We start from the raw sequence: 26,753 nt of genomic DNA, 5'->3' as shown, positions 1-26,753 counted from the left end.
GCTTTTATCCTGGTTTGTGTCGTTTGGAGAGCTGCAGTCTTCCGTTTTCGTTTTCACACCACCAGTTTCCTCCCGGGTGAGGAGGTGCCCCGCGCCCTCCTCTCTCACAGTAACGTGACGTCAAACAAGCATGGCGGTCAAGGTGACTTCGGCATCGCTTTCTTAGCGATTTACAAACTTCTTATCCAACATATCTGCATGTCCTCTGCTCGTTTCGTTACGCGGGGATGATCTAAACTCGGCTCCGCGGTCCAGTCCGGGCAGGGTGTCACGGATGCGGTGTGCTCGGAGGCTGTAGCATCACCGGGCTAGCTGCCGCCCGGCGGTGGCCGGCCTTGATGAGACATACACAACCTCGAAGTTATCGAGATAAAGCTAACACCGCCGTGATTCAACAATTAGCTGCCAGATGACTCGGTTAACGGGCGTCTCTCGTCGTGTTTTGCGGCTTTAAAACGTAAAATGTCATCGCTACGGTTTGTGTCCTCTTCGTGTGAGAAGTTTGTGCTTGCTAGCTGGTCACAGATGTACGCGAACATTAGTTTAGCTTGTGAAGACACTTGATTTGTTGGCCGGTTGTTTAGGTTGCTGCCTAATTTCTTTAACTTGGTCAGCACGTAGTCGTTTCTTTAAGATTTTGAGCTGTTTTTTTTTTTTTTGTCGCAGTGGGTTGTGTTTCTCCTTCACAGCAGTGGTCGTGTCAAGGAGACACTAACCCGACCTGCAAGAAGACGTGTTTGTTTTTGCTTCTTCCGCCGCATAACACAGTTCAAGCTTCGGTCGAGCAGCTTCTGTGCAAATGTCAGATCTTATATTAGCGTTGTCGACGGTCATGGTGATGTGTGTTTTTGCCCTGTGTCTTAGGTGCAATCAACCAAACGTGCGGACCCAAGTGAGCTGAAAGTCATCTTCCAGAAGGTAAGGTGTGCACAGAGCAGGCATCAGCATTGCAGCACGTTTGCCCGACATGGACATGATACAAAGCAGCTTGTTTTTCCCTGGTAAATGAGCCTGTAATGCTGTCACGCGGCTTAAATTGCAGCATCACTCCCAGTTAAAGGTCCAGCACACACTGCTGTTGCTGCATTAAAGCTCAAAAGCTGTAATCGAATAGCTTTTTCATGATTATATGAATCAGTAAAGATGTTACTAATGTTTTCTGAGAGCAGCTGAAGCTTAAACACAGTTGCGGTTCATGCATGTTGGCTCAGTACTTAGAGAAGTGTTTAACATCTGCTTTTCTCAGTCCGGGTCTGCTTGGAGCATTATAATAAGCCAAGAAAATGTGCTGGGTGGTCATACAGGCACAGGATGTTGTGATCCAGTAGGTGAAACATCAGGCTTTTAATCTGAAAGTCCAAGGTACAACTCCCTTTTCAAGCTGGTGTCTTTTGTTTCACTGTCCGTAAGTACAATACAAGTAAGGACTTGTATTGTACTTGTCCTGATTGGATCAAGTAGTGTCACTCCTTCTGTGTTCATGAACAGCTGGAGTCAGAGTAAAGGCTTTGCATGACAATGAGATGTCTTTGGTGACTGCAGAATGATTTGACCTGGTTAACCTTAACCTTTCTTCTGCAGGGTGAGTGTGTGGAACAGTCGTGTGTGTGCCAGGAGACACAAATATACATAGATAATATTCTTTATGAGCCTAAACCGTGGTCCTACTCATGGCCGAAATTCTGACATGACATGAAATCCTACCACCGCATACCTAACTGTTGTTTTTGTGGCTCGCTAACCTAAAAAAAAAAAAAACACACTTTTGTTAATGCACATCTGTCAGAGTAGCACTGAAATTGAAATGAATGAAGTGTAGCAAGTAAAACATCTTGTGACATGACGCTGCTGTGATGGATAACTGGAGAATATACACTGTTGGCTCAGTAAACTGGATAAAATGACTATTGATCAGTTACCGAGAAAGAGATTAGCAGCCGTAAAGGGTTGGATAGCAACACTAATGTTTTCTGTTTCATTCTTTAGTATGCCAGCGTAGCAGACAAGGAAGAAGAGAGGTTCATGACCCCGGGAGACTTCGTCCAGAGCTATCTAGGACTACAGACGCAGATTCACCACAACCCCAAAACTGTGCAGCTCATCGCTGCTGTTGCTGACACCACCAAGGATGGGTACGTACTGATTAAACAGTATGAACACACACATACACCCATTTGTGCACAACTTATCATCACTATCTGACAGTTTATTGAGCCATGTCTGATCACTACTCACCATTAAAGCTGCTTACAGATAAGATTAAATTCCCAGTGCCTCCCATTTCCCAGACTGTTAGTTCATACAGTCTTTAAATTACAGACACGCCTGTCTAAGTGTGATTTAGTGCTTGGATATATTCAGAGGCACAAAATTGCTTTTTTGTGTAATTCCAGTGAACTGGTTCTTTAAGCAGTACTGATTTATAGTGATATGATGTGTAACGTTTGTGTTTAAAAGTGTGTCTTTATTTTCATTTCTCTGCTCCAACAATGACAGACTGATCTCTTTCCAAGAGTTTCTTGCCTTTGAATCCGTGTTGTGTGCACCGGACGCTCTGTTCATAGTGGCCTTCCAGCTGTTTGACAAGACTGGAACTGGAGCTGTTTCCTTCGGTACGGTGCTTTGTGTGTTTTTTACCTGTTAGCTTTTGAGTTCAGTTCACGTGATTTCAATGAATACCAAAGAAATGACAGTAAAAATATAATGCTGTCTCAGTGTGTAGAAGATTTTCAAGACAAAATGTTTCAAGGAAATTCTGAGGATTAGTTGCAGTGTTCTGAATCATTCCCGATGTATTGGTGTGCTGCTTCACCAGAATATGCTTTCCTCTGGTGCACTGTGGAGAAAGAATTTCCTAATGTGACATTAACCAGATTATTCATCGGTCATTACACATGGATGGACTTAGATGAATGCTCTCATGAAATTACTTCCTTTTTTTTATGTGTCTCACAAAGTTTTATGTAGTGGCAGTGAAATGATGCAAGTATTGTTTTAAAAAATGTTTGTAGTAAGTTTAGAACTGATTCCTCTTTTTTTTCGTGCATGTGCATTTGTGCTGCAGAGAATGTACAGGACATCTTCAGCCAGACCACAGTGCACCACCACATTCCCTTCAACTGGGACTGTGAATTCATCCGTCTGCACTTTGGGCACGACCGCAAGAAACGCCTCAATTACCTTGAGTTCACCCAGTTCTTACAGGTACACTGATTCCACAAGCACACAGATCCGTCAGAGGTTTTGTTTGCTTCACGTCCAGTTTGTTTCATGCACAGAGTTTTACTTGCACTATGTTTATGTTCAGCCTTGTGGTGCCATGCTTTTTTAGGAGCTGCAGTTAGAGCATGCACGTCAGGCATTTGCCCAGAAGGATAAAGGCAAGAATGGTGTCATCTCCGCTATGGACTTCAGTGACATTATGGCCACCATCAGACACCACATGCTCACACCATTTGTGGAGGAGAACCTTGTCTCAGTGAGTGTTCGTGTGTGCGTGCTGAGAGCTTAGTGATACTATTGTATAATTTTACACTATGGCCACAGAGAATATTCATTTTTTGATTGACAGCAGAATGTTCTGCATTTCAGATAAGCATAGCTCAGACTGTTCTAAATTAATTTTCATAGCTGGAAGCCTGTTCGTTTTAGTTTTTACTAGGCTACACCATCAATCACTGCCGTCTTTTTTTTGAGTAACAGAGATTCATAATCCAATTTTTAAATATGGATAAAATTTACTGTTTTTAACACAGGCAGTTAAAGAAGTGTAACACACTCTGATTTGTGAGGTTATGAACATGTAATGTGGCAAATCCCCAACTGCTTTGCATCTGGGGCGCCTGGTGCATTTCTTATTTCAATAATATTTTAAGCTTTGCCCAGACTCTTTATAGTTCTCTAATGATCAGTGTTTCAGTAAGTTCCCAATATAATCTCTGACATTAATTAAGGGGACTAAAGCAGTTGACACTAAAGACTTCTCCTGATTCACATAAAAAGAAATATCCTGCTGAGATTTAATATGTTTTGTGTACAGTAGATCTCTTTGGAAGAAGACGTTTAATTATACTTAAAGCTGCTCCTCAAGTCAAGCCAGTTGGCCTTTACAGTTCTTTCAACCATGTACACCTTTTCTTCTGCCAGGCTGCAGGAGGCAGCACCTCTCACATGGTCAGCTTCTCTTACTTCAATGCCTTCAACTCCCTCCTGAACAACATGGAGCTGATCCGTAAGATCTACAGCACACTGGCCGGAACACGGAAGGACACGCTCGTGACCAAAGGTGCACAGATCGTGACAGTACCAGGATGTTGTAGCTTTTCAGCTAAGATGTTAACGTGAGTGTGTCAGGGACATTAATGTTCTTATGAAAGTGATTATGTTGTATTTCTCTCCATCTGCAGAGGAGTTTGTTCATGCTGCTAATAAGTTTGGTCAGATCACCCCCATGGAAATCGACATCCTGTACCAACTATCAGGCCTGCACTCCCCCTCTGGGTAAAACACTTTGCTATTCAGTTAAAGTCTGAACAGAATCTGTCAGGCCAAACCCACTGATTGCACCTTAAGCCCCTGTACTTTACTGCTATTTAGTTAATATACCATCTGTGTGTCAGGCGCCTGAATCTTGCTGACATTGAGAGGATAGCTCCGTTAGAGGAAGGGTGTCTGCCCTACCACCTGGCTGAAAGCCAAAAACAGGTAGGATGCTTGTGGTAGTCTGTGTATGGAAATCTTTATTCATGAATAATTCTTGCGTAGACATAATCTGTATAAATACACCTTGGTTCCATGTGTGTTGTCTTTCAGACCCACGGGGACAGTTCCAGGCCTGTGTGGCTTCAAATTGCAGAGTCAGCCTACAGGTTCACCCTGGGCTCCATCGCTGGAGGTGAGTCATGCCATGGTCCGAGACAGATGGCGGTCTGACCGACATGCCGCAGGATCTCATGTAGTTTTAACTGATGGAAATTGTGTGTTTGCGTAGCTACGGGAGCGACTGCAGTGTACCCCATCGACTTGGTGAAGACCCGTATGCAGAACCAGAGGTCCACAGGATCCTTTGTTGGAGAGCTGATGTACAAGAACAGCTTTGACTGCGCCAAGAAGGTGCTTCGCTACGAGGGTTTCTTCGGCTTCTACAGAGGTAGGGAGATAAACCTCTATGTATCCCTGTTTTCCTGTCTTATGCATTCTCATCTTCCATAGCATTAAGTGTAACTCTGTTTCATTCAGTTTCACTTGGTCTTCACTTTCATGTTCATGACATTATGTCTCATTTTCTGTTGTCTTATTCCCTCTTGAATTCTCCTCTCCTCCTCCAGTTTTCCCAGCATTATTAATGAAATGAGATTCTCTTGTCACTCGATCCCCCACAGGGCTGGTTCCTCAGCTTATTGGCGTGGCACCTGAGAAAGCTATTAAACTCACAGTAAGTCCCTCCCTGCATGTACACAATGCATAATCCTCCTCCACGCCTTCACATTGCACACATGCCTGTAAAGTTACAGAGGTAGCAATGATGGCAGCGTCTTGGCCTATGTTCACAGCATATTTATAAACGAAAGTTGACAAATTCAAATGCAATGCATTTTTAAAAAGATAGAACATAAGGGATTCTTGAAATTTGAAATGCACCAAGGCCACAACCTTAAAAGTAAAAATTAATGGATGAGTGAATGAATTATTTGTCTCCTATGCTCACTTGTTTCTGTCCAACAGGTGAATGACTTCGTAAGGGACAAGTTCACTGAAAAAGACGACACAATTCCTTTATTTGCTGAGATTCTGGCTGGCGGCTGTGTAAGTACTAGCTTCCAAATATCTTTGCATCCCACACTTCTGCTTGTTGTTATGCCTAGCCTACCTTCTTCACAGGCTAATTCATACAATGATTAGTGTAATTAGAAATGTGACTTGTACACCAAGTTTTTTTCTGTTCAACAAGACCTTTTGCTAAAAGCTAATATTCTGGTGTGATTTATAGTACAGAAAATACAGTAATGTGCGTAGCTTTTGTTTGTTGTATTAACTTACTGCTTTAACTTGCATTGCATCCACAGCTGAATTCTCAGTGTTGAATGCAATATGTTTTTTTTTTTTTTAAATAAATGGCATTGACACTGACCCAGCTCGCCTTTCTAAGGAACTGGCAAAAGTCGTCATTGATCTGGATTTTAATTTTTACTATCACTTTACTTTTCATGACTTGTCTCCTGCCCTTCAGATGATGGAGCAGTGATTTATTTTTGTGTTGCTGACTGAGCAGATTGTTCCTCTCTCCATTTATCCAGGCTGGAGCCTCTCAGGTGATCTTCACCAACCCTCTGGAGATTGTGAAGATTCGGCTGCAGGTGGCAGGTGAGATCACCACTGGACCTCGAGTCAGCGCGCTCAGTGTGGTGCGTGACCTAGGCTTCTTCGGCCTCTACAAGGTAAACTGTCTTTTCATGTATGCCGCTCTCCAGATCCCCTGTTTAAGTCATCCTGCCTGGCATTTATGCACATTTTCTCTTAGCCATTGGTAGTTTGTTCCCAAGAACACAGTGTCATACATCAGTCTGTTCTTTGTGTGTCTGTCTAGGGTGCTAAAGCGTGTTTCCTGAGAGACATCCCCTTCTCAGCCATCTATTTCCCAGCATATGCCCACCTCAAGACCCAGCTAGCTGACGAGCAAGGCCGGCTGGGACCTCTGCAGCTTCTCACCGCTGGAGCTATTGCAGGTAACTTCAGGTTATAACCCAGAAGCAGTCGGTCTTCAGAACACAGTCCAAAAAATTCACCCACTTTTGAGTGACAAAAAAAACAAACACGGCATTTGCAAGCGAAATCAAGAAATACTAATAAAAAGCTTTAGTTCTTATCATTACAGGCTTTTTCCTTCCACTTAAATCACAGAGACCACATTTTAGACAGGTTTGAAGTAACGGCTTCTTGCTTGGTGTCTTTGTGACTCTTTTCAACAGGTATTCCTGCAGCCTCCCTCGTGACGCCTGCTGATGTCATCAAAACGCGTCTGCAAGTTGCAGCACGGGCAGGACAGACCACATACTCAGGAGTCATTGATTGCTTCAGGAAGATTCTGAGGGAGGAAGGGTTCAGGGCTTTGTGGAAGGGAGCTGGAGGTGTGTGTCTGTACTCCTGCATGCATCCACAGTGTGTCTAGTTGCTTTTGCATTTAATCCATGTGGAACCTTGTCTCTCCCTTTTCTACAGCTCGTATGTGCCGGTCCTCTCCTCAGTTTGGTGTGACTCTGGTGACTTATGAGCTCTTACAGCGGTGGTTTTACATCGACTTTGGAGGACAGTAAGTTCACCGTCTTTTTTGTTGGAAAATTCAGTCGCACTTTTGGCAACTTAGACATCTGAAAATTAGAAGGGGGATAGAAATGGCAAAGGACCCATGGGGATGCATCCTAATAGGATTCAGGGCCATTATGGAAATGCAGTTGCTTTTAGATGGTAAATTTCATTTTCAGTCTGTTCAAAAAATCTGACTTATCAAACGTGTATCACTGTCCCTTTTGTGTGCATTTTGTTTTGTAATGAGATAAACCACATTCATGTTAGGCACTTTAAATAATTGGATGATATATGGAACGCTACTACATTTTTGCTTTTTGTATCAGAAATGCCAGTATGTTAGAGGAATGGTAACTTACTTTTTCTCCGCAGTCGTCCAACAGGATCTGAGCCCACACCAAAGTCTCGCATATCTGAGCTTCCTCCAATTAACGCGGACCACGTTGGAGGCTACCGCCTGGCTGCAGCTACCTTTGCTGGGGTAGAGAACAAATTTGGCCTCCACCTTCCCAAGTTCAAGTCCTCTGGCGTAGTTTCCATACACCACAGAGAGCCAGCCACCGCCAAGCCGGGTCAGGCCCCGTAGAGGTCTGCATCTCCATATCTCCATTTCGCAACCATTCTTCTCCTCTACCCAGGACTCAGACACATAGATACGCACACAGCTAACACACACTCCACTGTTAGGGGACATTGTCCAGTAACAAACGACACCAGGCTGTTACTCTCTCCAGGGTGAAGGTGTACCGGTCGCCGGCCGAAGAGGTGGAGAGCTGCTGCAGCTGTGGATGTCACAGGCAGCGATGGGACCAGAGTGCCGACTGTGCTGTATCTTCTGTGGCTGTTCGCTCCTGCCATCTCCATCCTTTGTGTTCCTTCTCTCCAGCATTTGTATAAAACTGAGCCTTGGGCAATCCACTCTCTCTGAAATAGCTGATGTGATTTTTATTCTGTTATCTGTCTAATACTGAATTTGAGTAGGACCTCTCCTACTACACAGCAGGCATAGAAAAGATTAGATTGGTAAGCACAGTCTTCACTCTCGATCTGTCCTCACACAGGCGGCTACATTGTGTACATATTGTATAACCGCAGTGAAGATGTTACAAGACAAAGCTCTGTGACATCCGGTCAGCACCATTATACAGTAACTGTAATGTTATGACAATGTAGGGCTTTTTGTCCTGGTCTCTGAGAATCACTTTGATGTACAGAACATTGAGTTAAATGTTTTCTTGAAAAAAAGAATCATGAGAATTAGTTATTAATAAATTAAATGTATCTCAATTTAGTCATTGTATTTTATTGAAATAAATCATCCATACGGTTTTAATTTTACCAATAAGCTTTGAGTTTTATTTCAAAGGAAAAGTGCAACCATTAACTGTATCAAGAACAGTAACAGGGAAGAATACAATACAATTAATCTATGCAGAATACTGACATTTCTTATCATGTTAGATCAAATATGGTTGCTACAGTCCATTTTTTTAATCTAATTTTAAACATTAAATTGAAAGTGGAAGGAGCTGACATTTTTTACCAGCCTGGTTGGGTCGACTGCTGCGCTATGAAAGGAATGAAACATAAAATGGCAAACAAACAAAAAAAGTCAGTCACAATTTTATTTACCTTTCACTTAGAACTTCATGTGGTTAATTTTCATCCTCTTAAGGAGGATCGGTCAGGGAACTGTTTTCTACTACTCTACTCAGGTACAGAGTATAAAACAACCTTTGGTACAGAAAAAAAACTAACCATACTACAGTCGATAAATTCAAGGCAAGTATATTAAAATTTGCCTGACCAAAGCTTGTAGTGCTAATTTTAGGAACTTACTATTCAAGCTTTTTAGTACAAAGCAGCACTTTTTAAAACAATACACAAAATATTTAAATAAAAGCAACCAATAGAATAAATATTTAAATATTGTAGTGGTTAAAGTGTAAGAATGACACACTTCTGCACAGGCCAGAGTGTGTATGTGTTTTAGTCATTAAATTCTAGTGCTGCTGAGGATAAAGAGGAAGTGATATTGATATGTCAGCTTTTTAGTTTCTCACTCCAACCATGTGCACAAGCATGTCTGGAAAATATTAAAACATGTAAAAACACTAAAATGGTAATAAAAAGGTGCAAGTACAAAGGTTTGCATATTTAAAAAAGGGCTGAGTTGTTTGAGGCCTCAGGAGAAGAGCAGTTTCTGGAGCCCTGAGGATGTTGTCAAAGCTGAAATTTGAACAGCTGAAAATCAGCTTCAGTTTCACTTAACTGGTTTCTGTGCTAATACACAACAATCATTCAAATGTACTCTAAAACTCTTAAGGACACATTTAATGACACATCTAAAACTGTCTTCTTTATTTGTTCTAGCTCTGCACATCTCCTCAGGCCAGTTCATGCTGAAGTAGGTGGAAAAGCTGGAAGCCAGACAGAAAAGAGCTCCTCTGCCAGGGTCATGTAGTGTGCGATAGGTGCTATGTTGGAGAGGAATTTATGAGTCGGTGTGGGAACATCAGACGTTGGCCAGCTCCTCAGCTTCATCTCGGTTCTCGTTGATCTCAGCCAGCGTCCTGACGAAGCGGGTCCACTCATCGGCCTTGGGAACACAGATTTGCTGCAGGACATATTGGAGTTGGAAAGAAAAGTGACTTGATTTGTTTTAGGAGGAACTGAAATCACAAATGAAAAATAACCAAACAAATTCAATAGTAAGAAGGAATGATGTCCCACCTCGCCTACATCATACACCTGCACCTGTCCCTCTGAGTCCCCAGTGGCAATCTCTTTTCCAGTGTGAGCCCATCTCACACGGTTCAGTGCTGGAGACCCTTCCACACACACACTGGCAGTGGGAACCTAGAAAACCCCCATCAGTTTACAAGGAAGCAGATTCACTGGTACTGGAGTCATTTCAATCTAAAATAGCCACATGTTTTCAAAAAGCTCACGGAGTAGTGTTAGCTTAAAATGATGAGTTGCTATGCCAAGAGTTAGATGAAAAGACTGATGTCATTTTGATACAGTTCCAGTAAATATGTATTTCACATTTCAGTTCTTGTACAGATTAAACAGACTAATAACAATGTGTTAATTAGTGAGCTTTAAATACCTGAGACAGACCAGCTGTTTCCTCCCGTATTTAGTCTTTGTGCTATGCTAAGCTAACCAGCTATTTTTGGCAGTTTCATATTTCCCATACACACGAAGGCAGCACCAACATTCTCATCTAACTTTCAGGAAGAATGATTATATATGCATTTCACAAAAATGTGAAATTCTGTCCTGTGTTTCAATGCACTGTGTGTGTACATGCATACTTCAGTATCATTGTTGAGGTTCCACAGGTCCAGACGTCCAGCTAGGTCCACACAAGCAAACAGAGCAGGGTGTGTTGGAGACCACATCGCATCATAGACGTAGTCACAACTGTCCTCAAACGAGTAGAGAGGGCGTGTACTCTGTAAAGAAGGAGAGGAGGAGAAGTGGATTTAGGCTAACACACATCATTACATGCACATTATAAAAGTAGAAGGTTGTGCGACTGTGTGTACGTCTCACCTTAGTGCTCCAGAGTTTAACGGTCCAGTCAAAAGAGGAGGAGATAAAGAGATGGGAGAAGTCAACTGGTCCAGCAGCAGTGTGACAGCTCAGCCCAGTCACGGGACCATGGTGGCCTTCAAACACCTCAGTGATGCCCGCCTTACTGTGATAAGAACAAACCAGAACTGCAATGACCAATAATGACTTTCAAAGGCATTAACAGTGTTTTTCAGAAGACAGTGTTGCTTTCACGGCTATAAACAAAATTTAATCTGTTGCTCTTGAGGTCAGAGATCCAAGAGCACTCACCTCCCGTGACGACAGGCGGTGTACACAGAGCCGTCCTCGCTCCCCACCACAAAGTTGTTCACATCACCCAGGGGAAAGGCCATGGAGGTGACAGCCACCGCCTTGCTCTGTTTGAACACCAGCTCCAGACTGTCCTGCAAAAAAAAAAAAACAAGCACAGCCTCAGACGCTGACAAACCACTGAAAATGTACAATAGCAGGTCTATACATGGTCCCTGCCAACTCACTGTACCTGTGGCTGTGAGAGCATGTCGAGGCTCCAGGAGCACATTTTGCCATCAGTGGAAATGCTGATCAGGTTGTTGGCATTCTGGGTTCCAACAACGTTCACACAGTACACTGGGTGCTGAACACAACAGAGAAAAGAACACCGATCCAAAATCAACCATGGTTTAAAAACACTGCTGTGTTAAGACATTTGAAAATGTGGGGACATATAGGGGTGTGAGGTCCAGTTCATTACTGTGTGTGCAGCTGCAGACAAAGGGGTTCTCTGAACAGGGGTGCGCTTGTTGCTCCTGTTGTCCCATAAGACAATCTGTCCAGAGTATGTCCCACCCACCACCAGGTTGGGGTGAAATTTTGCAAACCCAGCAGACATCACCTCTGACTGGAGAGAGAAAATAATGCAATTTAAATATCTGCCTTTGCTGTCATTTTTAGATTTATAAAGTTTTTGAATTGGTGATAGAGGAACTCTTCATTTTCAGTGGTTCTTCCCTTACCTGGCAGTGGAAGATGTACTCAGGTGTGGTCTTCTTATACTTCAAGTTCCAGACCAGTGCCACTCCATCAGGCTCATGGGGAGCATCCTCATTGTTGTTATAGGAGGCCACCAGCAGCTCTGGATACTGAGAGAGGGACATAGCAGCCATTGTAAGACAGTGGTGCCCTGCATGAATGGTTTAAGCATCACATCAATATACACTGATTTGACAGAGATAACATTTCTGCCATGGCTACTGAATTTGGACACATAAGATTTATTCCTCTGTTGTGATTAAAAACAAACACATCCAACCTGAGGGGACCAATCGAGACAGGTGACCACCCTGTTTTTAGTCCAGCGCTCATCTGCAAACTGTCTGTTCAGAACCAACTTTGCACCGGCCTGCAAGTCACTGAAAGGGGGAAAAAATAATATCATGTAAATTCATCTCATTCATCTCAAATTCGTCTCATTTACCTTCTTATAAACTATTTACTATTTAAGATTTGTGCCTCACCCCTCCTTATCCTCTAGATCTCTGCCGCTATAGTCAAAGCAGACGTCCACCTGCTCAGAAAGAGCTCTTTCTACAATTCTGCTCCCACGCTCGAAAAACGACAAGAACTCCTCTGAGTGCAAGACCTGCAGCTTCTCTTCTTCTGTCAGCTCCTTGGGAGTGTCTAAAATTATTTTATGAGCAAGAATACAAGAAAGAGTTGGACAGATTTCCCATTTCCCTGTAATCCATTCATCCATTACCTAAACCCTCCTTATTCCTATTTAGGGTCACAGGGATCTGCTGGAGCCTATCCCAGCTCTCTCTGGGTGAAAGGCAGGGGTACACCCTGGACAGGTCACCAGTCCATCACAGGGCCACATAGAAACAAACAACCTCACACACTCACACACACTCCTATGGACAATTTAGAGTCACCAATCAAACTACATGCAGAAAGGCCCGTACTGGGTTTCAAACCAGTAACCCTTGTGCTGTGGGGCAACAGTGCTAACCACTAATCCACCATAAAATCACTACCTAAATCCAAAATCTAGCATGGTAAATTATTGTAACAGAGACTGTTCAAATGTAGCCTCATGTGAAAAACACAGTGTGCTGCATTAGGAAAGATGTGTTACTCAATGTACTCAGGAGACACGGATCCAGGATTTATGTGTCTATACCTTATCAGATGACAAAAAACAGCAAAGTGGTTTGTAATAACCAGAGACAAGATTGTACAACTCTGAAATGTTATCAACTAAAATAACTGTTTTATCTTTGCTCATGATGATCTCATGGTAAACAGCACAAGTATAGTGTTCACGCTGCAAAGTAATCCATCAGGTGTGTACATGTGAATGTATGTGACTGGCAAGTGCAGCGACTTGTCACATGATGTCATGATTTAAGCACATATAATTTTCCTGCCTCAGTCATTAGTATTCAGACATTAACCACTTAAGATGTTACTAACTCACCCTCCTCCTGCTGGTCACCGTGTTCATCTCTCTCCTCCTGGGCGTCCTCTGTTGGAGGAGGAGCAGTTATCTCCTCATCCTCTTCCTCATCTGTAACACACACATCAGGTTGATTTGGTTCATTTGAAGGCTGGATTAAAGTAAAAGGTGTGTTTGTGTCTGTTAGTTTACCTGCTTTTTGATCGGTGTGCGACAGTGCATCAGTGGGTGTCTGTGTTTCTTTGGAATAGGACACCATCTCCTTTGGGACAAAGTCCACCTGGGTCATTTTGGACATGCCCAGCCTCACAGCTCCACGTCTACACACAGACACAAACAACAGTGGAAGTAAGCCCATGCACAGGCTTACAATAGAAAGCAGAACTGAATGCAAATTTTACACGTAGAAACATAAATAATGATGAACAAACATATTTTTAACACATTTGGACAAATCTAAAATGAAACCACAAAAACCGATTAAAGTTGGAAGACAAGCTAAAGGAGAGAGGAGGAGCAGTACCCCATCAGCTCAGAGTCGGAGTGCAGTTGCAGAGTAGAGGGGTCAGGATCCCAATGCAATGTCCTTATACAGCCAAACCATCAGATGGTGTTAGTAAGAGGAAGACAGGATAGAACGGAAGAGAGAGGAACACAAGAGGATGAAACCAAACACAGAAGACAGGCAAAGGATGAGCCACATAAGAGACAGGAAAAGACAGGGAGAGAAGAAGAACGGAGTGCGTGTTAATTGAGAAACATCAGCGTGCCAGTGAAAAGGCAAAGAGAAGACAGGTCAGAATTCGTCAAGAATAATTACAGTGTTAATACACAGACACTTAGCATGCAGGTACAAACCTCAACTCAGATAAAAATGACCTAAAACAACCCATGTCTTTCACACACACACATACACAAACACAAACCTTGGTCCTGCGTTTCCATCCCCAGAATCTTGGCTTCCTGCATCGCTGCCCACTGATTTGTTGGAGGGAGACATTGGGGCGGGGACTAGGTAGTGAAACAGACACGTATCTTCTGTTACTACCCTCAGGGGCTGAGCTGTGAGCGCGCGTGTGTGTGTTTGTAAGAGTCAATGAATGGGTGAGTGAGTGAGGAAGGAGTCAACGTGAAAGGAAGTGAGGTATGGAAGAAATGTGTGAATGAGTTTGCATGCAATAAGGAGAACAAAACAGGAGCAGGGACAAAGGGGAGAGAAGAGAGAAGGAAAATAAATGGCAGGCAGGTTTTAGGTGTCATGCACAAAACAGTTATGTCAAATGTTCAGACATTGTGTGAGGGGTGGGGAAAAAGCAAAGAGAATGAAACCAAGCAATACTGTCAGGTTAGAGGCTACTTTTTTTTAAACACAGCAAATCCGTTATGCAAACAACCAGATAATGATGTGACGTAACTAGGGGGTGGGTGATAGATAAAAACAGACACATGCTGGCAGTGTGTGTTTACCGTGAGATATGTCAGGGGTGATGCCAACACTCTGCAGCAGCACCTCCGCCTCCCTCCTCTTCCTCTCCAAGTCAGAGTCTTCATGACCAGAGCCACCACCAGCCTCCAGTCCACGTTTTGAATCTCCCTACACAATGCAGCTGTCAAGTTAATAACAAGCAGTGAAAACTGGATGTGCTGAAATCATTGTTTCTACCACATACATCCTTCTTTTTTTTCTCCTCTTCTTTTCTCTTCTTCTCCTCTCGAATCTGGGCGATCCGCTGTTTCTTCCTCTCCAGCTCAGCCTTCAACTCACTCTTGTCAGACATACTGCAGACAGATAGATAGATAGATAGATAGATAGATAGATAGATAGATAGATAGATAGATAGAGAGAACTTTATTGATCCCTTAGGTTAGAAATTTAACCTCTTCAAGAAATACTTTGCTGTGTGTCTCATTTTTCAAACAAAAATAAGTTTCTCAAATGTGAGGACTTTGCTAAATATATATGATATATAATAAGCTTACCTTCTATGATATATAATAAGCTTACCTTCAATGACTCACACTGCATATTTTATTTTTGTTGCTACAGTATTTTATCTTACACAACAAGAAACTTTCTTTTTGACATTTTAAAAACATGTATTGCTAATAAAAATTGTTTTGGTTCACTTTCATTTTCAGCATATTTTTCTCGTGGTTGTTCACTAATTGTTAGAAACTTTGTGCAGCACCAGAATATGTCATTTTGTTCTTCTTGTTGAAAGTTGTGTGTTTGTAGCCCCGAGCTGGTCACACTGGTAACATGTGAACGCTATTCATAACAATGTCTTCTTTAATTAACAATAAATACATTTTCTTAGTGTATAATGAATTGTTATATAGGTTTAATAATGTACCTGGTCATGTCAACATATAAACCCTGGTCATATTCATGTTAATCCTATTAACTACGTTAGTGTCGTTAGTTTCCATAACAACTGGACACCCAAGATGCTCAACCTCACTCCACCCACTGTCAAAATAACTGCAGGCAGGAACTCTGAACATTTCACCTTCATTATAAACCGTGGACCTAATATAACCCTCAGTCTTAGTCTAGGACTTGTCAAACATGTTCATAATCTAATTACTGGCTAACCTAGCAAGCTGTGTTAGCATGCTAATCTCCATGGCAGCCGGCGGGCCTACCGTGACCGTAACGGAACCACCGCAGACCAACGCCCGAGATTTTCTGCTTCGCTGTCCCCAAACCCGTCTAAAAGCAACGGAGTTATGAATGTAGAATAAAATACCTGATGTCAGAGGTTGTTAATGAAAAGGCAGATAACAGTAAAGTCCAGTTTTGTGTGCGATAATTGTGTAAAGAGCTGATGATGGAGCAAACTGATGATGCTGGAAGAGACGGGGCTTCAGTCCGCAACGTCCTCTTCCTCGGCGGTTGGCAACGACACTGTTAAAGGGGATTATTACCGCCCCCTGCTGGCAGAAAGTAAACTTTCCTTTTTCAGTGTCACAGCTGCGTTATATTTCATAGACTGATCATCTACATTAAAAAAAATTCTTCAAAGTAACTACTACCTCTACCTGTTAAAAATGTGAATAAATTAATTAATAAATTCTAAATTTATGCAGTTTCCACAGATAAACACACATTTGTATTTACCATCAATCAGTTTTTATTCTTCTTTTTTGTTTCACACAAAGTTTATTGTGCACTACTCCCACACACATTGAGAACTTTTCTGAAACTGGAAGCATAGAAGTGTTTGATGATTTGCATGATTTGAATTTTACTCTGCTATTTTCTTACATGGATTTGCTCATAGTCCTGTTTTGATTTGGTCCTGATTTGGCTATTGTTTCTTGGCATTGTTACTATAGTTTGGGAGCTGGAGTCGTATAAAGAAGAGGATCATAAAGGTCACGTTTGAAATCGTAAGGGTCATAGTAAGCATAGGGTATTTTCTGGGTGGTTGATGCTGCAGGGTCACTTTCCCCAGCCCTTTCTTCTTCTTCTTTCCCCTCTTTCTCTGCCTCTGGTGTGTGTTTTTTCTGGATAGGGCGGGGAGGGTGGTCGACGAGACAGTCAGGATCCCAGTATGGGTCACAGTCATATTCCATACCTTTTACAGTGTTAGCAGGAGGTGGAGGTGGGTTGGATATTTTGGGAGCATGAGGCACTGGGGGTGGGTGCATTTGCAGGGGAGCAGCAGCTTTTATCTCCTCCTCTGTTCCGGGCCTGCAGGCAGGGTTTATTCGTGGGTGACACAACACTGGAACAGCCCCTGTTGGCAAGTAGACAATGTGAGGTTTGCACAGTGTGTCTTTAAGGTTGCACAGATAGAGCTTTTCAGCATTCTCCAGAGGGTCTGGTGTAGGAGCAACAGTTGTGGGAGGTGAAGTAGGCTGGGTGATTGTTGTTGGTGTTGCAGTGCTTGTCTGTAAACCCATAACATTTTGGTAGCGAGAGGCATCTGGTCCAAAGGTCAACTCCATGTGACGCATCTGCTGATACAGCATCCTGATCCTGTCAATCTCATAGAGCTGATGGAGAACCCAGAAACAAAACATTTTATCTGAACAGTGTAATCTAAGTAGAACCATACATGTAGGATTAAACATTTTTACTCTTCCCAACTTACTCCTTCAGCGTGCCCAATGCGGTTGTAGAAGCGGTAATAGGACTGAAAATCAGGAGTGCCTCTGTACCACTTTGGGTCAATGTTCCTCTGAGGTCGAGAATTAGTCAAGAAACCATATGCGTCAACAGAGTCAATGCTAACTGGATTCCCTGTGGAAGGACATGAAAGCAGAAATTATAAGAATACTGTTCTGATTGTATATAAATTCTAATTTTAGGAGCACTTTTAATTTGTTGAATATTTGGTAAGAAGTTTGTTTTTTAAATTCGCTGGAAGAAAACAAATACAGCTATATTTTTAAAAGTATAATAATCTGCAGGAATTTCAATATGGATGAACATTAATATGAACTTGCATTCTGTCTTACATGACTGTTTCTATTAACAAAAGGCTATTAAATACAAATACACAATGCATGCTAAAAACCAGAAAAACTAGAACAAGGGGCACAGAAAATATATAGGGGGCACTCTAAAGTGTCACACATCATGATATTAATTGCTAGATACCCCTCAAAGCAAAAACCACCTTGACAAATAAATTAGTTGGCAATAAGAGTCCAGTAAAATCCCACTATGTTTTTATAGTTTTGTGAGAGTTTGAAGTTAACACAATGTGTCTGTCTTGCATAATTATTCCTTTCTAGAAGCTGTCTGATATTTATTTATTAATCTCAATCCTTTGCCTGTGAAATTTTCAGATCATCTTTGCTGTCAGTTGTACAAGAATTTGCCTTTTTTGGGTTTTTTTTTCCAGGTATTTTTCTACATCATGACAACCTGATAGAAATTAAACATAAGTAATTCAAAGAAAAGTCTTCTTAGCTTTATTTGAACAGCTCTACCTATAAACTCGACCAGTGTACTATCATGAAATAGAAAACTGAACCTGCTCACCTACTGTTGCATCTCCTCAGTCCTGGTCTGATCTACTGCACAACATACCTGTTTATAAATACTGCTATTAAGACCAGGGCCTTTCCATTGGCCACTGAGCTGCAAGTAGGGCGTCCCTCCACCCCTCATTAACACACTAAGCATGAACCATCAGTGAAGGATCAACTTCAAATAAAATATAACTCCATATAAAGCCATAAGAAACAACCCTGCAGGGCACCCACTGTGTGAACAGGCGGTCTGATTTCTCAGGAGCTACCACAGGAATCATTGTTTTGGATGATGCCACCACTTGAGGAAGAATTTATGCATTCAAAAGTTTTTATCATGTGCACTACGCTGCTGGAAGCAAATTCATGACAAAACATGCCTGCCAGGTAAAAATTCACCCTCTGTCCCAAAACAGCTGGATGTATCCTTTTAACTTTGGTCTTAGCCAGTCAAAATATAGAGGGGGAGCGGAGTCAATTGCTGTTTTAAGTCCCAGAGAAATATGCAAGAACTGTGGTCTAGCTTGTCCAGACAGCAAGTGAATGTAACACAGCTTGGGAGTTGTTGTTTAAAGTATTTGTTCTAAATAGAGCAAATACACAAAAAGTGCATTTAGTATTTAATAAAGTGGATTAAAGCTTATATGATCTGGTATCTGTGATCTATCTAGCCTGCGTCAAACTAGTAACCCAGACTTGAGTCTAATGTTTTTGTGTGTGTGTGTTTATTTCATGTTTCCCACCAATTAGAACATGCAGTAGCTATGTTCTGTCAAGATCAAATCAGGCTGTGTTTGGGCCTCACAAAAATGAATCAAACCATTTTATACAAGGTATAAAATATATGCCGTGTGATAGTTTTATAGCAAATTGTAGAGAAAAACTCTTTGAATGACTGAAACATCATGCTGCAGTGTCTTTAAAATTACATTACAGTAAATATTTTAAGAAGAGTACAATACTGAACAAGATTCCTAATTATTTTTCCACTGTTTTGTGATGAAAAAAATCAACATATTATTTCAGATTATTTTACTTGCAGGCTGGTTATACTATATTAATGTAATGTAATGTTAATACTATACGACTATACAAAGCACAGCACTCATACAAACCACTGCACCCATACAAACCACTGCACCCATACAAACCACTGCACCCATACAAACCACAGCACCCATACAAAGTACAGCACCTATATAAACCACAGCACATGTGTGTCTCCACCAGGCGGCAGTACGACGCACCGCCGTAACTAAATGTCTGGCTCGGGTTAGTTCCTTTAAGGATGTCGAAGTTTTGTAGTTCCTGTGTTGCTGACCTGTCAGCGTCGCAGGATAAACTGTCACTGCTGGTGACTTCTCTGTTCTGCTGATAGTTGCAGGTTCCTCCAGCAGCACAGTGAGGACCAGGTCTTTGGCCACACAGGAGTGTTTGTTTTTTCTGTTGTCAGCTAATTAGCCGTCGAGCTAACGGTGACAGCAGGCAGTTAGCCGCTGAGCTAACGTTAGCTAGCCGCCCACTCCGGTCCCACAGCTTTCCAGCCGAAAGAGTGAACGGTAAGAGAGAAGAGACTCAAAGTATCTGTCTGGCGTTTTCTGTTATAGTTGTACAGGGAAAATAAGAGGGTCTGGTAAGCCTGTTTAACTGGACAACCAGTGCGACCAGTTGAACCCATCATTCAGCTGTGAGAGTGACTGGTTTTCCAGGCTGGGTGTGTGTTCTGCTAAACCAGGCTAGCCAGGCTAACCTGGCACAGCTCCGTCTGTTTCTGTGACGTGTATTAAATGGCATTAAAACAAACGAGACAATAGACTGTAAGGCAGTGTTAGGATTCAGGTTTTGGGTTGGTTTGGGGGTGGGGGGGTGGTTGGGTGAAGCCGGGACAGGATCCCAGTGTCCCAGTACCATAATTGGGATTTGATTTGTTTATTTTGACGTTTCTGTGAGCGCAGTATCTGAGCACTTCCATGCCCACAGTGTTTTACCCAGGACTACAGTCTACATGCTAAGCACTCTTAAAGCTGAAACAATTAGTCAAGTGACTGACCAGTTGGTATAAAACTTAACCCTCAGCTGTGTTAAACTTGGCACTGCCCTGTTGTTGCTTTGCTATTATAGGAGCTGGTTGCAGTTAGGATCACATGGGCTGTTCAGCATGTGGGAGCCCTGCAGTGTTTCTCATTGCTGCTGCCAAGAGAAAGAGGAGGGGGATGCTTGTGCAAGTTAGTGCCCAATGTTGGATCATGTAGCAGGAATGAGGCAGAGCCTTCGCCATAACACAGGAGCCCTCTGTAATAGGATATCAGCACTAGTGTCTATGGTTGTGTGATTTTCTGACAGATAGGGTGGGTGTGTCATGATCCTTGTCTATTGGTTATTTTCTGCAGGGTGTTTATAAAATGTAATGTGGTAACAGCTCTGTTCTACCAGGACACACAGGATCACTGAATTATTTTTTTTCTATCAATGTAAATTCAACATCGCTGTCTCTAGCGCTGGTGGTTGCTTGAAGAAATCACCTTGGATTATATAACACCCCAAGAGTATTTTTCACTTCTTTCTGATGTGCAGACCAAAAATTACTTCATATCGTGTAATATCCTAGATTTGGAAATTTTTGAAATCATCTCTAAATTGTTTCTGTGCAACAACAAAGTAAAAAAACTGTAGTACTGTTTTGTTTTTTTCTGTTTTTTTTTTTTTCATTGCTTCTCTCAAAACAGTGTCTGGAAAGTCATCCAGCTGGAGGATATGTACATAACAAAGTCAGCTAGCATCTAATACAAAAGTATGCCCACTTGTGGTGAACTGCTGAGTCTGGGGCAGAAAGGTCAGATCTCCGAATGTGTAAATTGATATCGCTCTGCAAAACATGAATCTCTAGTGGAGGCTGAACAAGATTAATTTCTGTCTTTGTTTAGGAACGAAGTGTCTTATGTTTAAACAGGTAGCGTTTGCTCAGTTCTCAATTGACCTTTCCTGTATGTGCCAGTAAGAGCTATTCTCTTTTCTCTTACTGGGTCAAAGTTGATGCGTCATCTGCCTTGCAGCTGTCACATTTATAGTCTGTTTGTACCTTCTGCTATTTAACAGTTACAATAATTATGTAACAGAGGTCACAAAGGCACATCTGAGTGTCCCTTTTTCATTATACAGTGCATGGTGTATGTGTTGTAATTGTTTTTCTTTGACACAGATGGAGGCTCAGAGCTCCAGTGGGCTGCTGCCCAGGAAGAGGAGAAGAGAGGGCTCCAACGGAGAGACGGATGAAGGGGAAAGGCTTGTGAAAATCCCCAGATGTACTGTGGTGAGTCAGCTGTCACTGAGCCGCACATTTGTCCAGCACTTTCTACACGTCATGTGTGTCAGGTCTGGTTGTAATGCATTCATGCCTGCAATTTATTGATAGATTTACAATGAATGCTAAAGTGAAACTCTACAGTATGCATACAGTATGCTCAAAAATCTATCACCTTTTTAAGAAGGTTGTGGTGCATAAAGGGATGTATAACCTTATTTTATTTTCTGTGTGCACTATATATCAGATTTTATGCTGGTTTAATGTCTTTATTATAATCTGTGGAAATTTAATGGTTTTGCAAGGACAACAAAGAATGAGTTCAACAAAATACAGTTTTATTCTGTAAGACGCCAGGAAAAGAATATTACAACATCCATTCACTTTTTCCAACCCGAGAAGTGAAAATAGTTGTGTATGATGTTTTTGTGTGAATTAACAGAAAGAGCCCTTGGTCTGTGATACCTTTTCGTTCTGTTGGTTTGGGTCTTTCAGGGACTGAAGCACCCCGCACCTTTCGCTGATGAGCTGGAGCCAGCTGATAACAAACCGTACCAGAGAGTCAGCATGGAGGAGGCTCTGAGGGGAACACCACGTGAGTCGGATTCTTTCAAGTCTCTCTGATGTTTTTTTTGTGACAATTTTCTCAGCCCCTGGTGACGTTTGGTCTTATGAGACCTTTCATGTTCCTCTTTCTCTCTTTCTTATAAACATTGTTCTTTGTTCCCCCTACTATCACGAAATGTTCTGTCTGTGTTAAGTAAAATTGGTCATATAGAAAAACAAGTTCAAAGTCAGGTTTGACTTAACAAATTTAATCTTTCTTCTCCATCTAGTTGAAAGACCGGTCCGGGTTTATGCAGATGGCATCTTTGACGTTTTCCACTCAGGTCACGCCAGAGCTCTCATGCAGGCTAAATGCCTCTTCCCAAATACACACCTCATTGTTGGAGGTAAGCTTGAGTGTGTGCTTCTCCACGTCGGTTTATTTTGTAAAGAGTGAAACGCAAGATAAAGTACCGGTCTGATGACATCTGGGTGAAGTTAGATAACTTACAGTGTTGTTGAATGTTCAGTTTATGAATAATCACTGCATCAGAGTTGAACTGTCTTTAAATAGGAATAGTAGAAACTGTGTATCAGAATTTGATATTCAAAGAAAGGATGACATTTGTTTTGTTTTTTTTTCCCTCCACAATTTGGACACTTCACACAAAAGTTTGTGTAAATATTTCTTATCATTCACAGTGTGCAGTGATGACCTGACCCACAAGTACAAGGGCTTCACAGTGATGAACGAAGATGAGCGATACGATGCTGTCACACATTGCCGCTACGTCGATGAGGTGGTGCGAAACGCTCCCTGGACATTAACACCAGAGTTTCTCGCCAAACATCGCGTGAGTGTATGAAACCAAGAGACACCAGAATTAGAAGATAAAAAGCATAATTGTATATGAATAACTTTCTGTGCAAAGATCTAAAGACTAGAGTGTTTTTGTTTTTCTAGAATTTCTAGATCTGAATCTGCTGTGTTGATGTGTGTTTTAATGACTTCTCCAGATTGATTTTGTGGCCCATGACGACATCCCATACTCCTCAGCGGGCAGTGATGATGTGTACAAGCACATTAAAGACGCAGGTGAGTGCCATAGTAGCAGAGTGTGGTAATGTGGTATGCAAGTAATTATGGTGTTTTAAGATTTTAGATGCATTTATTTGTTGCTTCACCATGAAAATGAATAAATGAAATAAATACTTTATAAATACTTTATTAATTTATAATCCAAGAAATATTTAAACTGTTGAGCCTTCCTGTCCTCCACAGGTATGTTTGCTCCCACGCAGCGGACAGAGGGCATTTCCACTTCTGACATCATCACACGCATTGTCCGGGACTACGACGTATACGTCAGACGCAACCTGCAGAGAGGGTACACGGCCAAGGAGCTCAACGTCAGCTTCATTAATGTACGAAACGCAGTGTCGGTTCAACCGTGCTAGTGTTAAAAAGAGCAGAGTGAAGTCGGTGTGACATCAGGGCAGCTGTTAGTGTGTGAACATGTGGAAGTTACGGTGCTTCCTGCTGTCCTCTCCTCAGGAGAAGAAGTACCACCTGCAGGAGCGCGTGGACAAGGTGAAGAGGAAGGTGCGCGACGTGGAGGAGAAGAGCAAGGAGTTTGTCCAGAAGGTGGAGGAGAAAAGCATCGACCTCATCCAGAAATGGGAGGAGAAATCCAGGGAGTTCATCGGCAACTTCCTCCAGATGTTTGGCCCCGAGGGAGCTCTGGTGAGGATGTTTTTACTGCTTAATCATGTGGCACAACTAAGTACACATCCTTATCTAGACCAGTCATGGCCTGGGAAACATGGTGACACATGTAATAAGAACATGTCATGGCAAACAATTTTCCATGTTGTCGTTATTTTAGACAGATCCCAGAGACTTAAACCAAACAATGAATACACACATTATAGTGAGTACAGGAAATTCATCGTTTTAAGTCTCTGGGATGTTTGTTGTTGTTGGAGAATATCAAATGGAAAAAGAAAATCACTGGCCTTTATCCTTTTAAAAAGATGAAACCTAATTTACTTAAAGTCAACATAAACCAAATATGTGGTTACACGTGCTGTTGCAGATGATGCAGGGTTTTTTAATTCTCAGCTCATTCTGATTGTTACCTGATATAAGAGATACCTTCCCCTCCACAGAAGCACATGCTGAAGGAAGGAAAAGGCCGTATGCTGCAGGCCATCAGCCCTCGGCACAGCCCCAGCAGTAGCCCCACGCATGAGGAGCGCTCGCCCTCACCCACCTTCCGTCTCCCCTTCTTCACCAAGACCTCGCTGTCCCCCTCACCCCTGCCCCACCACAGCGGGTCCCGCGGATACCTCATCAGCAGCGACGACGACGACGAAGACGACGAAAACTAGAGCACGTTTCAATTCTCAGTTGCTTTGTGATGCTGCACAGCGTTGCCAGAGCCTTTGAGTAGCGCGGTTTTATCAAGCTCCTGCTTCCACTCTTATTTTTTTCCGGTTTTTGTTTTATTTTGATGTTTAGCACCTTCAGTTAACTGTAGGTTTCTCCACAGCTCTGGTTTTTAACAGGCAGTTTTGTTCCTCTTGTTTGCGTGTAACGGTCAGTAGAAGTTACCACTGGTCACCTGACTTCTTTGAAAATAAGTCTCACTTATCTCAGTCACTTCTGATGTTGAGTTTTATTAGTCACTCACTGTCACTTAGGAATATTTGTGAGTATTGGCATTGAGGTTGGCATTGTTGCGCAGTCAGTTTGTCTCTTTGTTTCTGTCTAGGCTTTAGCAGGAGGGCTTACAGGATTTTTGGGCACTTGTTAGAAGAGCTCAGGTAGTTTTGGTGTGGGAGAGGTGAGCTGTGACCTCTATCAGACAGTGTTGAGCATTTTTGAGTGCAGTTCAGAAAACGGAAGGTTTAAAGGATCTGCTCGTGTGGGGCAGTATACTGAATGAGTATTGGTGTTAAATGTCAACTAATAGCTTTTATTTTGCCTACCTGCTTCAGGGCTGCGCGTGTCCGTGTGTGGATGTGCATGTGATGGTTTGGGTGCAAGCTCTTACAGTACCAGCATGCTTGAATTGTCTTGAAAAGTCAACGTTCTCCATCTGTTGACAGATCTGGATTCTGCTCGACTTTACTGCATACAGTAATACATTTGCTTTTAAATGTCTGCAGACAAGGATCGGTCTCTGGAGGACTAGTTTCAAACTGGACGCCCCTCGTGGCGTTAAAGAAAGCCTTGCAGAGTTTGCAAGGATGACCCATTTAAATGTCGATGTAGAAATACTTATTTTTGTAGATTTTATCTTTCCTTCCTTTATCTTCTGTACAGATAATTATCTTAACCATCCCTGTCTAGAAGTGTTTTTATTTGTCTGAGCAGAGAATCAACATGGGAAAGGCTGAACTTAAATATATATATATAATTTTTTTTTCTAATGCAGATCTGGGCAAGTAGGGGAGTCCTTTTCCCTTATACATGTGATTATAATAACTGAACTGTCTAAATGTCCTACTTCTTTTAAGCAATGGAGCACAAGATTGATTTATTTTACAAATGAGGCCTCCTTATTGGTAGCACACATACAAGGGAAAATATAGGGCTTTGGGGGTTTTTCCAAATCTTGCACCAATCTACAGGACTTCTACAGAAATCAGTCTGAGCATCAGTCTAGATGCACTTTGGTAGACTGGGCAGCACTGTGTCAGACAGATGGGCGAAAGGCTTCAAATTGTATATAACAAAGAAACTCCAGATCAGTGGTTATGTAGCTACCTCCTCCTCCCCCTGAACTGATTTTGTTTCTTATGACGAGCGTCACTTTTCTTTCCTGAACAGAGCAATTGTTGCAACACTTGAACCAATGTGACTTGGTCAAATCGAATATTTGAGTTTTTTTTTTTCCTTCCCCTGGCCTCTGTGTGTATGTGTGTGTCCTCTAATTCCAGTGATAAAGAATGTGTTGTGTCTCCTACATAACAAAATGAAACTACAGGTGATTTAAAAGTTGTAATGCAATACTGTTCGATGACTCTAATGTAAATGTTGACAGTTTGATCTGATCTAGGCTTGGTTTCCCCAAAGCACTTGTGGGTTAAAGGCTATCTTTCCTGCTGACTGCTTCTGTTTTTATGGCTGTAAATCAGGTTTTAAGATTGGGAAATAACTGAAAAACAATTATAGAGTCCTACTCATGGTATTACAAATACAAAACCAGTATAATCTGCAGAGGAAATCTAGCCTAGATTTTGGTGCTAAGATACTTTTGGAAAGCCTCGTCTCGGTTCTCGTGGAATCAGCGTGAACTTCACAGCATAAGCACGTCCACGTTTACAGATTGGTGGCAAACATTCTAGTGGCAAGCCAGTAACAGCCACTGCTACTAAGACACAAATATAAATGTTTTAATCATGTATTGTTTTACTGTCTGGGGTTATTTCTGTTGTTTTTGTCCTGGATGTAGAGGAAGAGCGAGACAGGATAAATGTATTAAACATGTTGGCCAAAGCATTTTCTTCATTTAGTCTCCTGTGTTTTCAAATAACATCTGAGGTGTTTTATGGATTTATCATGTACTCAATAACTTTAAAGCAGATTTC

General features: G+C 42.0%; 4 protein-coding genes across 7 annotated transcripts; 2 read left to right on the top strand and 2 right to left on the bottom strand.

Moving 5' to 3' along the window:
- The first annotated feature begins 33 nt into the window (after positions 1-33).
- LOC113133973 (calcium-binding mitochondrial carrier protein Aralar1-like) lies at positions 34-8,643 on the top strand. Its single transcript, XM_026313077.2, has 19 exons — positions 34-142; positions 865-918; positions 1,987-2,132; positions 2,497-2,612; positions 3,065-3,204; positions 3,332-3,478; positions 4,147-4,285; positions 4,407-4,500; positions 4,620-4,704; positions 4,813-4,894; positions 4,991-5,149; positions 5,382-5,434; positions 5,725-5,805; positions 6,297-6,437; positions 6,587-6,725; positions 6,969-7,127; positions 7,219-7,309; positions 7,678-7,893; positions 8,040-8,643. Exons 1-18 carry the CDS (start codon positions 131-133, stop codon positions 7,889-7,891), a joined length of 2,052 nt encoding a protein of 683 aa, XP_026168862.1. The 5' UTR covers positions 34-130; the 3' UTR covers positions 7,892-7,893; positions 8,040-8,643.
- LOC113133974 (cytoplasmic dynein 1 intermediate chain 2-like) lies at positions 8,633-16,212 on the bottom strand. Of its 3 annotated transcripts, none has more exons than XM_026313079.1 (16): positions 15,971-16,212; positions 14,995-15,103; positions 14,792-14,918; positions 14,251-14,386; positions 13,517-13,644; positions 13,346-13,435; positions 12,384-12,546; positions 12,179-12,278; positions 11,883-12,008; positions 11,621-11,767; positions 11,390-11,503; positions 11,158-11,291; positions 10,867-11,011; positions 10,626-10,766; positions 10,039-10,164; positions 8,633-9,922 (listed from the first exon to the last, which is right to left on the bottom strand). In XM_026313079.1, exons 2-16 carry the CDS (start codon positions 15,100-15,102, stop codon positions 9,821-9,823), a joined length of 1,887 nt encoding a protein of 628 aa, XP_026168864.1. In that variant the 5' UTR covers position 15,103; positions 15,971-16,212; the 3' UTR covers positions 8,633-9,820. The 3 variants fall into 3 exon arrangements, with proteins under 3 accessions (XP_026168864.1, XP_026168863.1, XP_026168866.1); XM_026313078.1 differs by having other exon boundaries at positions 16,075-16,212; XM_026313081.1 differs by having other exon boundaries at positions 14,251-14,335; positions 16,075-16,212.
- On the bottom strand, positions 15,942-19,988 carry LOC113134145 (uncharacterized). Its single transcript, XM_026313384.1, has 5 exons — positions 19,967-19,988; positions 19,632-19,724; positions 17,425-17,573; positions 16,817-17,326; positions 15,942-16,037 (listed from the first exon to the last, which is right to left on the bottom strand). The coding sequence occupies exons 1-5, from the start codon at positions 19,986-19,988 to the stop codon at positions 15,942-15,944; spliced, it is 870 nt and encodes a 289-aa protein (XP_026169169.1).
- pcyt1aa (phosphate cytidylyltransferase 1A, choline a) lies at positions 19,595-26,662 on the top strand. Of its 2 annotated transcripts, XM_026314247.2 has the most exons (10): positions 19,595-19,869; positions 20,432-20,535; positions 21,510-21,620; positions 22,107-22,206; positions 22,448-22,564; positions 22,860-23,011; positions 23,175-23,253; positions 23,440-23,582; positions 23,713-23,901; positions 24,327-26,662. In XM_026314247.2, the coding sequence occupies exons 2-10, from the start codon at positions 20,455-20,457 to the stop codon at positions 24,546-24,548; spliced, it is 1,194 nt and encodes a 397-aa protein (XP_026170032.1). In that variant the 5' UTR covers positions 19,595-19,869; positions 20,432-20,454; the 3' UTR covers positions 24,549-26,662. The 2 variants fall into 2 exon arrangements, with proteins under 2 accessions (XP_026170032.1, XP_026170033.1); XM_026314248.2 differs by lacking the exon at positions 20,432-20,535.
- Positions 26,663-26,753: the final 91 nt, after the last annotated feature.

The sequence above is a fragment of the Mastacembelus armatus genome, chromosome 17, assembly GCF_900324485.2.
Source record: "Mastacembelus armatus chromosome 17, fMasArm1.2, whole genome shotgun sequence".
In the NCBI taxonomy this organism is placed as follows: domain Eukaryota; kingdom Metazoa; phylum Chordata; class Actinopteri; order Synbranchiformes; family Mastacembelidae; genus Mastacembelus; species Mastacembelus armatus.
Note: the sequence above shows the minus strand (reverse complement) of the source record. Positions and strands in the feature narration are given on the sequence as shown.